The sequence below is a fragment of the Solea senegalensis genome, linkage group LG14, assembly GCF_019176455.1.
Source record: "Solea senegalensis isolate Sse05_10M linkage group LG14, IFAPA_SoseM_1, whole genome shotgun sequence".
NCBI lineage: Eukaryota > Metazoa > Chordata > Actinopteri > Pleuronectiformes > Soleidae > Solea > Solea senegalensis.
This window is the reverse complement of record NC_058034.1, coordinates 19,975,789-19,991,260: the sequence shown is the minus strand read 5'-3', so window position 1 is coordinate 19,991,260 and position 15,472 is coordinate 19,975,789. Positions and strand designations below refer to the sequence as shown.

The window sequence follows — 15,472 nt, the reverse complement described above, 5'->3', positions numbered from 1 at the left end:
CCTGGGTTTCTTTGAAAGAAGATAAAAATAAATAAAAGGAGATCCCTCTGCTGCAAGTAAGAGTTGACATGACATTTGTAGCCTCACCTGTGATGGAAAGAGAATTAAGTCCTAGTGCTCATTGAAGGACTTAACGAATCAAAAACAATTAAAAATCAAGACAAAAAATTAAAGTTGTTCTTTTTGTCTGTTTTTTGAATAGTAAAAGCAAGTCTGCTGCTTGTTCTCCTGCCGTGGTTCCCACATTCATCACGACTGTGCACCACATACCTCTCTCTCTCTCTCTCTCTCCTTATCTGCAGAGTGGTGTTGATAACACACTCAGGATCCTACTGTGGAAACGGATCCAGATCACAGGTGAGCTGAGACTCTTATTACGACACAGCGCTGAAGGAAAGTACCCGAGTGTGGATCTGAGTCACTGACCCTGAGACTCTGTTTTATTATGACTCGCTTCTTTATCAGTGACGTCGCCGCTATCGCAGAGACAAACATTTCCCTCCTGTGTGCAGTAAAGTGACATTTAAGTGCGACCTGTGTAGAACCAGGTCACACACTTAATCACTTTAAATAAATAAGTCTCTTTATCAGCCCCGCAGGGGAAATTCATACTCACAAACCGTGATTCTAATGAATGTTTTCCCTATAATGAATTCACGACATTCCGCTGCTTATTTACATTAGAAATGACACATTTGGCAGAAATGAATCTTGAAAACAATAAGAAAACCCATTAAAATGAACCAGTGGACCGTGACAATGAAATGTAAGTCCAAAATAATGGAATTTCTGCACATTAAATGCAAGCGTATACACATAATAAAAGCTGTTTAATTTAAATATCGAGAGCTGATGTTACAGTGTTTGTACACTATATTGTCTATTTTCTGTTTAAACTGCAAGTCTAGTTATAATTTCTCATCTGTGATGTGAACTCACACATTTTTAAAGTAAATGTTGAATAAAACATTCAGGTTATGTGTTTCATCGTCCGTACAAAGGCAGACAAACTATATTCTCTACATTCTGAAACTATGACTGTGTTTATTGGACAATCTCAACATTTTAATTCGCACCCTGTGCCTTCGACAGGAAGAAGAACAAATAAAACCCGTCCCCGGAGGACGTGGACGTGTTTCTACAGAGACACAGTCTCGCACAGATCCTGGAAAACCAATCTAGAGCTGACAAAAATGTTTGATAAGGTGAGCTCAGTAAAGTCACGGTGACTGTTACGTCCCTGACGTACGGAAACTGTTCAAAAGTGTAGCAGTTTTATTCAACTTCAGAGAGGATCGATGCCCAAAACAAACAAACTGAGAATAAATGACACATACACTTACCTAATCTCCTAACTGAGACCACAGACACACCCACACCACACTCACACACACACACACACACTCTGAAACTGAAAGTACTAAACAGACCGAGGGTCATGACAGGGACTTTGTTCTGTTTCTGAATGAATCCGTATTTCAAATTTCCCCCTTTTTCTCGCTGTTTTTTTTTCCGTCTCTAATGGGTTTTATGAGAGACGTAATCTTCTGCTTCTCCTCCCGTTTTTTAATCAACATTTGCATTCCGTGTCAGACGTGTGTGACATTTAATGCAAATCTCCAGTCTTGAGTCCATCTTTTATTTTAATCAATTCAAAAAAGTCTTGAAAAGGAGCACACACACACACACACACACACACACACACACACACACCCCTGAGAATCAGGGCTTTCACTGTCATATGCTCTTTGAATTACTTATCAGCATTAGCGCTCATGAACGTGTCATTAAAGCAAACTCTCTGCCCTAATGCAACAACAACAGGAGGAGGAGGACTGGAGCGGCTTGTGTCTCCAGAGTGTGACTGATGTGGTGATCTTTAGATATGATTGGAGACTCGTATGTCCCACACACGCACACACCTGTGTCCACTGTCACATTTGCATAATTCATCAGCGTGAACTTTGTCTCATCTGCTGCTTCAAAACAAAATCCTTTTCCCTCCTTTTTATGCTTCAGCCAACACACGGGGAGTGAAGCTGGTATGTGAATTTTAACGAAATGCAACTTGGGTAAAGGAAGTTCTCTGTGTGTGTGTGTGTGTCTGTTGTCATTCTCAGTGAGCTGCTGCGGCTGCTGCTGCCGCCCCCCCCGAGGGATTGTAACTGATTTATCCATCACAATAAACGGCAGAGATGAGTTTAAACCATAATGGGAACACGAGACGTGGCTTTTAGTGAGAAACCCACTAATCGATTCCCCCTCCGGCTGCAGTGTCTCACACGCAGGCTCGTGACGTCACACACGCTGATGATGAACGGCCTTAATATTGGAACATTAGGCCGACACGCTCTCACTCACTCACTCACTCACTCTGCCACTTCACAAAAAGACTCACCTGCTGAGAAACACAGCAGCTCGAGTCAACGACATCTTAACGACACGTTCGCTGCTGTAAAAGAGACTTTTCCACTCGTCCATGCAGAAAATCACAGGGCAACAGCATCTCCTGAAATGAATATTTCACTGTATGATCAAAAACCTGCAGGACTGATGACGTTCACTGCAGCTAATTAGAAAATGGTAAATATCACACACTAATATAAGCACCGGGAAATGGCCCTGACATTTATTTAAGCTTAGAGCAAACACAGGGTAGGATTTCAACTCCAAATAATGTCTCCAAGGTTCCGATAAAAGCATCTGCTGCACTGACACGACGGAACTTATTGACTCATTGTGTTGAAGTATGAAGGAATGACATGCAAGATATCCAGCTTTCATTTTTACTAAAAAGAGCAAGAACCTTTAGAAGAAGCAGAAATAAGCAGAGATCCATCCATTCTCTTATTTGTGAAGTTAAAGTTATTAAAATGTACTAATGTACTAAATGTACTCTCCAGATACTGATACTCACCAGAAAATGTGTCTTTTTTCCGTTTGTTGAGTCAGCGTTATGATTCATCGCACTTTTTAGTCGTGATATGAAGAAGCAATACTTGTGCAGAAGTCACAAAATTCCTTTTGTTCATGAGAAAGAGCCGAGTGAACTTGACTAGAACTAGACCCATTTCCAAATTCCACAAATTCAATTTCGATTTTAAACATTTTGAGTGATTTTTTGCACGGGTGTGTTGTTCACCAAAGAGTTGGTGAAAATGGAAAAAAAAAATGTTTCAAAAGGGATATAAGACACTCTATATTGCACATTCTTGTAACAGTTAAAATATTTAATCGCAATTAATCGCATTAATGTCATAGTTATTAATGTTATTAATTAATGTCCGTTGATTTTAATGCTCTTATCAACATAGAAAAGTGGATCGTCTTGCTATTCCTCTTATTGTGAGAGCCGCACAATAATAAGAATAAAGTGCCGTTCTTCAACGCAGACGGAGTCCTGCGGTTTAATGTGTTGTTGCTATAACAAGCTAATCTGAGCTAAAGCAGCTAGCGGTCTTTGGAGGTCTCCTTACTACGGTTCGGGGATTTGCCAGCACATCATTACTTGGATGTGGGGAGTGCGTCGAGAACTGATCCAGGCTGCGTTGGATACGGAGAGCCCGCTTGGAGACAGAGAAGCGCACATCACTCGCCATCCGCTCAAAGCGTAACGTTAGCTTACTACTCCCAAACAAGTGTGTGCAGCGTGCCTGTGGTTTTGTTTCCAGTATAGCTAGATCCGGTGAGGTGTGTTGCAACAACATGTGAAAAACCCCCCACAAAGTTTGCTAGGCCAAAAAGAACGTTAATCGGTAAAAAGAATTGACGCCGTTAAAATGGGTTTGCGCTAACGCCGCTAATAACGCGTTCAACTGACAGCACTAGTTTTAATCCTTAGATTAACATAAGTGTTTTCTGCGGCACTTGCCAGGCCGACATTGTAAATAAGAACTTGTTCTTCGTGTTTGGCCTGGTAAAATAAAGGTAAAATAAGAGGCCTTTTGTTTTAAGCAGCCGTCTCAAAAGCTGCTGAGATGCCTCCACAAAACCATGACGAGCAGAAGGACATGTTGTGCTGCTGGAATGTTGCGTCGCCGTTTCAAGCACATCTCTGTTATGGTGAGACACATTCAAATGTGCTGCTCAACCTCAAATAAAGGCCTTCTTAATGAACGGCGGTTTCCACCCTAATGGAAAGAATGTGGAGAGTGTTTATGTGCTTCATACAGATAATGATGACTAATGTTGACGACGTCACGGGAGGAGGAGGAGGAGGCCGGGGCTTGTTTCGTCTGATTGAATGGAGCTGTCAGGAACTCTATGGCAACTGTCGCCATAAAGAAACCTTATTCTTTGGAGAAACGTGGAAAACACGGGAGACAAATGAGACGTCTCTAAAAAGGCACAGGAGTCAGGGCTGTGGACGGAGCTATAATTAGGAGCAGGCTCTCTGTTTCCAGCCTGATATTCTCATTAAACCCGTGTTTACAAGTCAGAAACACAGAGGGGACGAGGGATCGCTGCACTCCAGCGCATACGGGTGACAAAAGACGCGGCATTCACAGGTCCACGGCGGTTCTAATGACTCGTTTTACTCGGTGACAGAATCACCATTGTGACGTGAAACTGGCACGTGAGACAATCTGAAGCCAGGCTGTGGGTTGTTTATTTTACAAATGGAAAAATAAATAGGTAATACTTGTATACAGTATATATGTTTAGGGAAGCCATGGAGATAATTGACCTATTTCTATAGAGTCACTTAGTAACACACAAAAAAACCACCCTACTTTGATCAGGAGAGCCTTGAAGAGACCGCCCTGAAGTCCAGATAGTGGTCAGTGACCTGATGAGGCCGAAGAAGGATCAGATGAGACTGATTATGGTATGGACACCCTGGGAAGTGATGATGTAGACCAGGGGCCTCATACAGCACAATTTGATCTCAAGTGGGCCGGACCAGTAAATAGCATAATAACCTATAAACAAGACATTTATTGAGAAAAATAAGTGCAATTTCAAAAATGTTAGGCCTAAACTTACCATTTACACACGTTTGCATTACAAACCACTGTGGATCTACAGAGGCACAAAACATTTAGTCACAGGTAGTGACTAGTATTTCATGTTCCGACCACTTATTTACGTAAATTTCAAATTACGTACATTTCTCTGTTTTTACTATTACTATTTTTTAGATTCCATAACAAAACAAGCACTTTTACTTTTAAATTCTGGAAAATATCATCAGGAATATCTTGCTATATTATGATGGAATATTGTGTTTTAATTTTAAACTCTTGCTACTGAACATTTGTTTTTTTTTCTCCCAATTTTTGTTTCTCTAGAGCGGCCCCCTCTTTTGACGATCATTGGCCCCCAGGTCTTTTGAGTTTGACACCCCTGGATTAGAGTCTAGAACCGGCCCTCTGGTGGGCTGGTTCTTGCCCGCAGACTGTACATTTGAGGCATCCAGCCAACGTAACTGCCTGCTTAAGTTGCTGGACATGATGGGTTCCAAAAAAAAGATAAGTAAATATAATAAAATTCATCATGTGCTGTGTTTTGGTAGGATACTGTGCTGGTTGTCTGGCAACCCATGCAGCTTTGAGTTTGTGTGTGTGTGTGTGTGTTTATTTTTTTAATGTGAACACTCTAATGCATCACATCCATAAGTATAGAGAGACAAGGTGAAATGTAATGAAAGCATGAAGTGTCACTTTCTGAGGGCTTTTTAACAGCCTGGCCCTGAATCTACATGACAATACTGTATGTCTGCAGAAAAAACACAAATTAACAAAAAAATACAAGCTCTTATAATTCCAGTTCAAAACAGCACAACTAATATTCAAAGCAAGACATGATTTACTTCCAAATAAAATAAAGACATTGTTTTCAGAGAGACAAGGAGGGGAATACAACTTCAGGACAACTTTAAAAAGTATGTGTTTTTCAATCTTGGGAGTTACATTATGGGAAAGAATGTACAAAATACACATTTTAAATAAATATAAGGTTGAAGAACAGCACTAATCCAGGACGGTGATGGAAATGATTGCGTTTCAAGCCAGGCTAGGACATCTATCTATCTATCTATCTGGTAGCAGCTAGCTAACTACAGATTTAGCTAGCTAGATATATTATCTATCTATCTATCTATCTATCTATCTATCTATCTATCTATCTATCTATCTATCTATCTATCTAGTAGCAGCTAGCTAACTACAAAGTTAGCTAGCTAGATATATTACCTAGATATATTATCTAGATATATTAGCTAGCTAACTACAAAGTTAGCTAGCTAGATATATTACCTAGATATATTATCTAGATATATTAGCTAGCTAACTACAAAGTTAGCTAGCTAGATATATTACCTAGATATATTATCTATCTATCTATCTATCTATCTATCTATCTATCTATCTATCTATCTATCTATCGCCATGGTTCTCAAACTGTGGTACGTGTAACACCAGTGGTACACCAGCTTCCTCAGGTGGTACTGGATGAGTGAGCAAATTATCCTACTGGGAATAAATCTGCCTCCTAAAAACTATTTGCACCACTGTATTTTAACGTTGGTGATAATGGTGTAACTTCCAGAGCAAGAAACACTTCAGAATTGTGCTCTGCAAAAGTAAATCTGGTTTATTGTATTGCTTGCTCATTGTGTGAACTGTTGGGGTTCTCTGCTCTCTTTGATGTTGTCTATGTACAGTGCCTTGAGATAATGTATGTTATGATTTGGCAAATAAAATTTAATTGAATTGAATTGTATTATTATGAAACAAATAACTGTATTAAATCAATTAAAATAGGTCAACCATGAAAAAGCATCTTTCAAAGCATCTCTCGTTAAAAACTGTTGAACCTTGCGATGAGCCTCGTGCGTGGAGGTCAGAGGAGACGGCCGACGTCTTTCACGCGAGTCTGCTCATCAGTTTCCATTGAATGTGTTTGCTTGACTTCTGACCTCGGCCAAAAACTAATGAAAGAATATTACTCACCTCTCATTCTGAAGGGCTTCTCTGAGTCAGTGGGGACAGACCTACTACGGCCGCCGTCTGTCCCTGTGAGGACGCCGCTGATCGTGTTTCTTTTTTAACGATGCTGCTGCTGAGCGAGATTCGGCTCCGCGGTGCTTAGAATTAGGGCTTCGAAAAGAGATTGGACTCAGTAACTGACAGCGCAAGCACACAATACTGAGAGAAAAAAAACAAACAGATTCTGATGCTGTTTAATTAACGAGGCAAGAGAGAGACAACTCATTTCCCTTGACAATCTTTGGGAATCTGCGGTCTGAGTAAACAGAGAAATCCAGATTTAACAGTGCAATGATAGTTTGAAGTCAAGCTGCAGTATTTCTTTTCTTCTCTTGTGACGACAGCAGATCTTGACTGGTGAGATGTAAACATGTAAGAAGGGTAGACGCTCTTTTTTTCCTGTAATGCAACAAATTCTGTGACGTCATCTGTGAAAAGAACCAACCCACACATCAACAGACAAGTAAAACTGTTGATTGTTGGGTTTTTGAAAGACTGGAGTGCAGCTCTGTGAATATTGTCGTCACAAATATTGTTGTTGTGACGTCATGATGGAATATCTCGATGTCATTTTAAGCTCATATCACCAACCTTTAATGAACTGCTGTTGTTTTTCTTCTTTCCCCAAAAAGTTTGACTTGAGTTTGAGACCCCTGAACTAGCATGTTAGCTAACCTAGCATTTTGCTATGTCTTCAACTTCCTCTTTGCTTTTTTTGTCATTTATATTTGAACACATCTCCACTGCAGACTCTTGTTTTTCTTCTCCTCTGGTTGACATGTTTCACAGAGGGTTCCAAAGCTTTTTATGTCCAGGACTTTTGACGCTTAGCAGCTAGCTGTTCTCTGCTCTGTTAGCATCCTGTCAGTTGAAGTAGCATTAATTGCGTCCAAAACATCATTTTTTGTCTTAATACATTACATTTCTTACACATCAAACTTATTACAAGTCACAATGACAGTACAACTAGTTGAAATGAATATTATTTGTTATGGAAAGTCAGACTTATTAGCTAATATGATAAGCCAAAATAGATGCTGTGGTTTTGTGGTTACAGACACCAAACACTTGTGAAATTATCATTTAATTGCTAAAACAAAACTCCATAAGAGGCAACAGAAGGACAAAATGAAACATGGGGAGATGTTGTGAAGAAAGTGGTTTCCACACCGAAATCATTGTACAATATAAGTCAGTCTGGCCGAACAGCAATGTAGAATATTAAAAGTTACATAAACGTGACTTTCAGCTGATTACAATTCAAATCATCTTCATAAAATGTCTCATGAATTCCACGGAGGAGTTTGAAGGTTATCACATCCTGTGTGTGTGTGTGAGAAAGAAAAAGGGAACGTCCGTCAAAAGGTCTCTTTCAGTGTGATGAAGATCCAGGTGTCAGGGGGACGGAAACACAGTTTGACTGCAACAACTACAAACATGAGGGATTTCTGAATATGTAGATGATTTACATGTGAGGTAAAGGTTAACATGCCTGGTGAATAACAAAGAGATGTGTGTTTATAATGTGAGAGAAGGGGATTAAAGCGTCCACACGCTGTGTCTTCAATTTGCAGTTTTGATACCCAGGCTACATGGGTTCAATCATGTGTCAGTGTCCTGTTTTGTCCAAAAGCTGTGTATTCAGTATTTACTGTCCCTGAGCTCAACATCTGGTCACAGCTGGTTACAGACTGACATGAGTGGCCTCTCGTCTCTGTTGAAAAACAGGGGACCTTGGACAGAAAAGACCAGATCAAATTCTACCGACTGTTTTTCTTCACTCCAATTTGTCACAATGTCATTTGGTACAGATGCTAACAATATGGTATTCATCCCAAAATCTACACCACTATATGTCTGTGTAGGTTCTCAGTCATCCAGGTCATGGTAGACTTTAAAGCACATCGTCATCCCATCCCATATGTGTTCCGGTTTATCTGAGAAATTCAGGCGAATTTTCGCAGAAACGCAACGTCCAAAGAACTTCAAACCCATCCACATCCTGAGGCAAAGACTGGTTCACCCCAAGGACAAAATGCCAAGTCACAAACTGAGTAATGTATGTTCAATAGGGAGGGCTCAGACTAAACAACTACTCTTTTGAGGATGCCAATGTTCGTATTTTGGACAGAGAAGACAGACGGTTTGTCTTTGTCCATTCAGAGCGAGCTTCCTTGAACAGAGGAGGTCGTTTAAGACACCAATTTTCAGTGACCTACAATAATGACTTCGCCAAATGGTTTCAAACCTGGATTATATACCTTGTTTTCTTACTCAAGCCACACAGATGTGCAGAGTTACTGAACCCACAAAGCATCAAATAATCGATGAAACCTTTCAAAACAGTAAATGGATTCCATATTTCATGATATTAAAGCCATTGCTGGTTTTAATGTTGGGGCTGATCAGTGCATACAGATGCATTTTGATATACATTTGTTGGCCACACCTCTTGGAAGTGGGCTAGATTGAAATGCCAGCTTTTCTATGGTTTATAGGTTATCCTGAAATACACAGAGCTGTAATATGGCAATGGTTTGAAAGAGGGACAGTGTTGTGCTAGAGGACATGACTTGGAGGTGCTATTAAACACGTGACACACAATAACCTTTGTTTTGTTTTGTTCCCCCCTTTGAGAGCAATGATAAAGTCTTGGGATGAAGAAATGTGACACATCTGGACGAGCCCGTTCCGCCAGTTTCTGTCCTTGAATTCAGAGCCTCACAGCGCCGTCTCCGTGAGCCGTCTGGGGACACGCAGCTGCAAACAGCGGGCGTCCAGCGAGTACAAAACTCACACACTGTACAGAGGAATGCTGTTTGAAGGCCAGCGCCAAACCACATAAGAGAGAGACATAGCTGCGCGTCCATCACAGCAGCAGAGGTCCAGGTCAGAGGTGAAAGACGTGTGTTGAAAGCTTGTTTAATAATCGTGCTTCAACCCCGCTCTCCATGAATCATTTTGATGCTCTTCATTGTGGAAGCTACTGCAAGTCTGCTCAAATCTGGAGACATGGATCAATGCAGTAATGTCAAATAACGGCTGTAATAGGTCTCAATTTGAGCATCTTACAATCAATGTACAGTTAAGTTAGTGTGGTTGTAGCTCGACTACATTGTTCAATTGTGTCCCCCTCTGCTACGCTAGGTGGCGGTATGGTCCCTTTTAACTTGTTACTATGAGGCAGTTTTGGATTTATCTTGCTGCCTCATTTTCCCCTGGAACTCCTTTCAAACAGAATCATTTTTGCAAACAGTGGAATGGGTGTAGTGGTTAGCACTCTTGCCTTTGCAGCAAGAAGACCCAGTGTGCAGTTGGCGATCCGGTCGGAACAAGGGTCTTTCTGCATGGAGTTTGCATGTTCTCCCCGTCCTCTCCCCGGTTCCTCCCACAGTCCAAAGGCATGCAGATTTGGGGATTAGGCAAATTTGATACTATAAATTCTCTTTCTTCTGTCCCCCATTTTTCCTTTCACCACAACCTGTCTAGGCAGATGGCCGTACGTCTTTGAGTCTGAAATTTCTTCTTCCGTTAAAAGGGAGTTTTTTTCTCTCCACTGATGCCTCTAGTGCTTGCTCATTGTGTGAACGTTTGGGTTTCTCTGCTCTCGATGATGTGGTCTATGTACAGTACCTTGAGATAATGTATGTTGTGATTGGGTGCTATACAAATATAATTGAAATGATTTGAAATTGACCATGGTTGTTTGTCTCTATATGTGGTCCTGTGATGGACTGGCGTACTGTTCAGGGTGTGACCCCGCCTATCGCCCTATGTCAGCTGAGATTGACACAGGTGACCCTCATGTGGAGGATGAATGGATAAAGTGATAGAAAATCAAAAGGGCCGAACAAAGTTGTACCATTTTTACCAGATGCACAAAATGTTCCATTACCACTGAACATTATATGTGAATGTTTGCAATTTTACTACATGGATTACCTTTTTTATTCATGCAAATAATGGGTCAAAATGTAATTAATGTACGGACAATTATTGTTCATTTTGTTTCTGTAAAAACAAATTAAAAAAGGTTACAGAATTGTACTTAAACTAGTTTGACAAGGTACAAAAATTGACTTTTACGAGCTGTTCCAAAATTGCCTTTCATAAACCCCAGCGAAAACCATTTAGCTACTTCTATTTTTGAGTGTGTACGTGTTTGTAACCTGGCAACCAAATGGCACCAAATCATACATACAATGCCATGCCCATGTTTTTTTTTTAAATGAGAATGATTTATTCAAAAAATCATGTTATCTAAGAACTTCATGATGAGGAACACAGACTGGGGGAAAAAAAGAAAAAACCCTGTCATGTTTTCATGCTGCTGTCACAGAGACATCGCATCCTGAAAAGAAGTGTGAGCCCGAGGAAATCACCTCTTCACCGGCAAGCAACACTCTGGCAGTTTGTCATAATAGAAAAATAATCAGCCGTGATTGAATGAGAGATGAACTTAGACGCTGGGCTGCAAATAACAGAGACGAGGAGGAGAAGGAGGACAGTTTGTTCCCGAGTCAAAGTCAAGCGTGCACGTCCAGATACGGACGATTCTATCTACCTAATGCATTATTACACACACATACGTCTGTACTTGTGAGGACATTTAAGCTTCAATAAAATTCACAGTCACTCCCTCACAGTCCTCATATTTTCACAATATCATGCCCTCTGCCATTCTTTGAGTGCTTTCTATTCCCCATTGGAACCATTCAAATATACTCACACACACACACACATATATATATACACAACTATAAACTTTCAGATTGAGAATAACCAGCGTCGACCTTGAACTGCACCGTAAAAAGTGCATTACTTCTCATTTAATCAAACCCTTAAAAAATGATGAGGTTGTGAATAGTCCCGTCCAGAGTCTGGGTCACAACCGAAAGTTATTTGTTAGTGTTAGTTTCCCTTAATTTTTATTGTCATGAAAGTGTAGCTGAGTGATTCCCAAACAATGGGTCGGGTCCAACGGATGGGTCACGGGGGGATTTTCCCTTAAAGACATATTTTGTCTGCTACAGTAGCTTCCTTTACTTTTGGCAATGTCTCGATTGTGTCCATATAAGACAGAATGTGATGAGCCAGTCTGAATTGTTGAGTCGGCTGAGACATAAGAAGGACAACTGGACAAAATGAAACCCTTTACTCCCTGTTGTTGACTCAGTGCCCAATATTAACTGAATGTTATGTCATCTTTTCTAAACCATGTGAGACTATTATATTATAGGTCCAGGTCCGAAGCATCACCTGTGATGTTTATGTGACAACAAGTAAAGTGACAAGAAAGTGAAATAAATTCACCACTTCCTTCCCGTGGAATAAAGTCTTCATGAAGCCTCTGCTCACAGGCCCGAGGCCGTGTGTTTTCAGGTCGTCTCTTTCATTGCTTTTATTATTGTGAAATGTCAGTGTTTGACTCCAGAGAGTTTCACTTTGTTCGCTCAGACTCAGGGAAGAGAGTGGTTAAAAGCGGCCGCGACAAAGGCTGTGTTCAGACCACCTCTTACCACACAAAAAAAAGGTTTGGGCAAAGAAATAAAAAAGCAATCAAATCTATTTTCTTTTTCTTTTATTGAATTGAAATTTTAATTGCATTTCAAGACAAGTCCAAATCTGTGCCTCAGTCTGGCTGCTTAAATCAGATAATGCGATAATGCTTATTTTTGGACCTGCTCTGAACAAGGGCCTTTCTTCATGGACTTTGCATGTTGCGTGGGTTTTCTCCAGGTTCTCCAGTTTCCTTGGACACTCTACAGTGACCTGTCCGGGGCATGTCCCCGCCTTCCCGCCCTGTATGTCCTCTGAGAATGACACGCCTTTCAGTGAGAGTCCATGAGCCTTATACTTGGGATTTTAGAGCTCTCACGTTTGAGAGATGACATTTTTGTGCCTTATTTGTTGGGGTGAACCGGTCTGAAGAAGTATTTCACATCTTCTGCTACAGTAGCTTCCATTATTTTGTAATCTAATTGTCTGCCGGTTTGTTTGTCCTCAAACATATGTGGAGGATAAAGCGGTAGAAGATGGATGGATGGATGGATGGATGGAGAGCACAAGTCAGTGGACTGTCACAGTCTCCTATAGCCAGAGGCATAAGCAAACTAAGCACCTGCTGAGGGCTCCGTGACCTCTAGGGGACCCCCTAGAGCAGTGGTTCTCAAACTTTTCATGTCATCCCTCCATTTTCTACCACTTCAGCTGACATAGGGCGATAGGCGGGGTCACACCCTGGACAGTACACCAGTCCATCACAATATAGAGTGTCCAATTTACCTAATCCACATATTGCAGGTTTTGGACTGTGGGAGAAGCTGAACCTGGAGACCACACACACACACACACAGGGAGAACATGCAAACTCCATGCAGAAAGGCCCTTGTTCCAACCAAGGCTTGAACCCAGGTCTTCTTGCTGCAAAAGGCAAGAGTGCTAATCTACAGGCACATTTATTCCCAATAAGATCATTTACTCTCTCATCATCATCCTCTTCCTCAAACATACTTTACACACTGGTAGTGACAGATTAAGAGGGAGTGAGTGGTAAGGTGATTCTATTTATTATTATTGCTACAATCACATACCCTGGTGTAAACAGAACAGTATTTGTGATTTTACCACCAGAAGAAGCTCGCGTACCGTATCACTCATGTACACGTACCACAGTTTGAGAACCGTGGCTCACAACGTGCAGAATGGTTTGGTACAAGTTAGTTACCCACGTTTGTACCAAGTTAATCAAAGTGTCTGTGCTCACAGGGAGACCACGTCAGCATTTGAATTAAATCCACATCCAAAACAACACTGACGTGGAATTTAAGAGTCAAGGTCAATGTTCCTGCAGCTTTCAGCCTCGTGTTTGATGTTTGTCTCGCGCTGTCTGATGATTTTGATGATGATGGATTTAAAATTGTTCTGTCGAAGACAAAGCTGTGCGACAGAGCGCGTGGGGATGTATTCATGCAGAGACGCCGTGGCGCTTTCAGGCTGTAATAAGTCATCACTTCAAAGTCACTCCGTCCACAGAGGCTGTGTCCGCAGTGAAAGGCGCATTCTATCAGTGCGCACGCTGTGCTGCGTGTGTGCGCTGCGCTCCGCTGCGTCCCTGCCTCTTTTCCCTCAGTGGGAGGAGGAGGAGGAGAGCACCTTGTTTGGCTCAGTCTCCTCCGCGCGTAATGCGGAGCGGACACACGGAGAGACACGCGGCTCCGCATACGCACACGGTTCATGGAGGTGTGGAGAATTCAGAATGAGAGCATTGATTACATATAGATTTATATAAAAGGAGACCGAGTGAATTCCTGAAGACACTTCCACTTCCACTTTGTTGTGCGCACTTTCCAAAGTGAGCAGATGTCGCCGCAGAGCATGTCGCTGTGTGGAGGCTCGTGGATGAGACTGACAGCAGCGCTGCTTCACCTGAGTCTGTTCCTGCAGCTGGAGCTTTGGGAAACGGTGAGTCTCCTCCAAACATTCCGCTTCAGCCTGGATCATCCAAAAAAAAACCAAATCAATCAAAAACGTCTTAAAATAAGATTGATACGTGAACATGTGTGTGTGTTTTTTACCATTCCTTTTTAAAAATGGAATAATTATGAGGAAAATCTTACTTTTTTTTACCAAAGTGCCCCTTTTTGTTTTATTTGTGTGTTCATTTATTCACCCACTACCCACTTTATTGTATTTGATTGTTACTAGACAAACAATCTGTGAGTTTATGAATTGCAGTGAACTATTTTTCCTCAATGTGTCCATTTGAACAGTAATAATAATCTATACCAATGATTCCCAACCCTTTTTCATGAGGGACCCATGTTTTATATATATAGTGAAAACTGTATATACACTTAGAAAAAATGAGGAAATAATATAGATTCAGAGAAAAATTAGCTTTTTTAAATGCAAATTCAGAGTGGTTTTTTTTAAATTTGACAAAGAACCAAATGTTTTATTCCTCTTTATTCTAGGAACAAATTTGAGTTATGAGACATTTGTTATTGTCATTCTGGTTTGCTCTGCTTAACTTATAGCAGATGTTCATGTCTGCACATGCTCTCATTGTCACAAGATCTTAAAACAGGTCCATGTATCCATTTTTCTTTTAAATCTAACCCATAAATGTCACCGTTTTCTTCACAAATATGAATTAAATGCGAGTTAACTTACATCCTTACTCTATAATATGAATTGCTGCATTAGCTCGCACTCATATTCCACACAGAGAGGAAAATATAATGCTATAATTTCATGTAATGTAATATAAAAAAAAAACACCACCCTCCTGCCCTGACCTTAGTCTGGATTTAATTATTAGAAAAACCATCAATTAAAGCTGATTTGCCTTGAGTGGTTGTCAAATCCCCCTCGATTCTAAACCTAATTATCATTCAGATTAATGGAGGCAGCTTTAATAGACTTATATTAAAAAAAAAACATTAGATCAATGACACACAAAGTACATTTAATCTGCTGTA

General features: G+C 40.8%; 1 protein-coding gene across 1 annotated transcript in view; it reads left to right on the top strand.

The window, feature by feature from the left end:
- Positions 1–14,180: 14,180 nt before the first annotated feature.
- The window catches only part of ghrhrb (growth hormone releasing hormone receptor b), a 40,935-nt gene continuing 39,643 nt past the window's right edge, over positions 14,181–15,472 (top strand). The window contains exon 1 of the mRNA XM_044044506.1: positions 14,181–14,453. Coding sequence (XP_043900441.1) covers positions 14,352–14,453 — 102 coding nt within the window. The 5' untranslated portion in view covers positions 14,181–14,351. The remainder of the gene's footprint in view (positions 14,454–15,472) is intronic.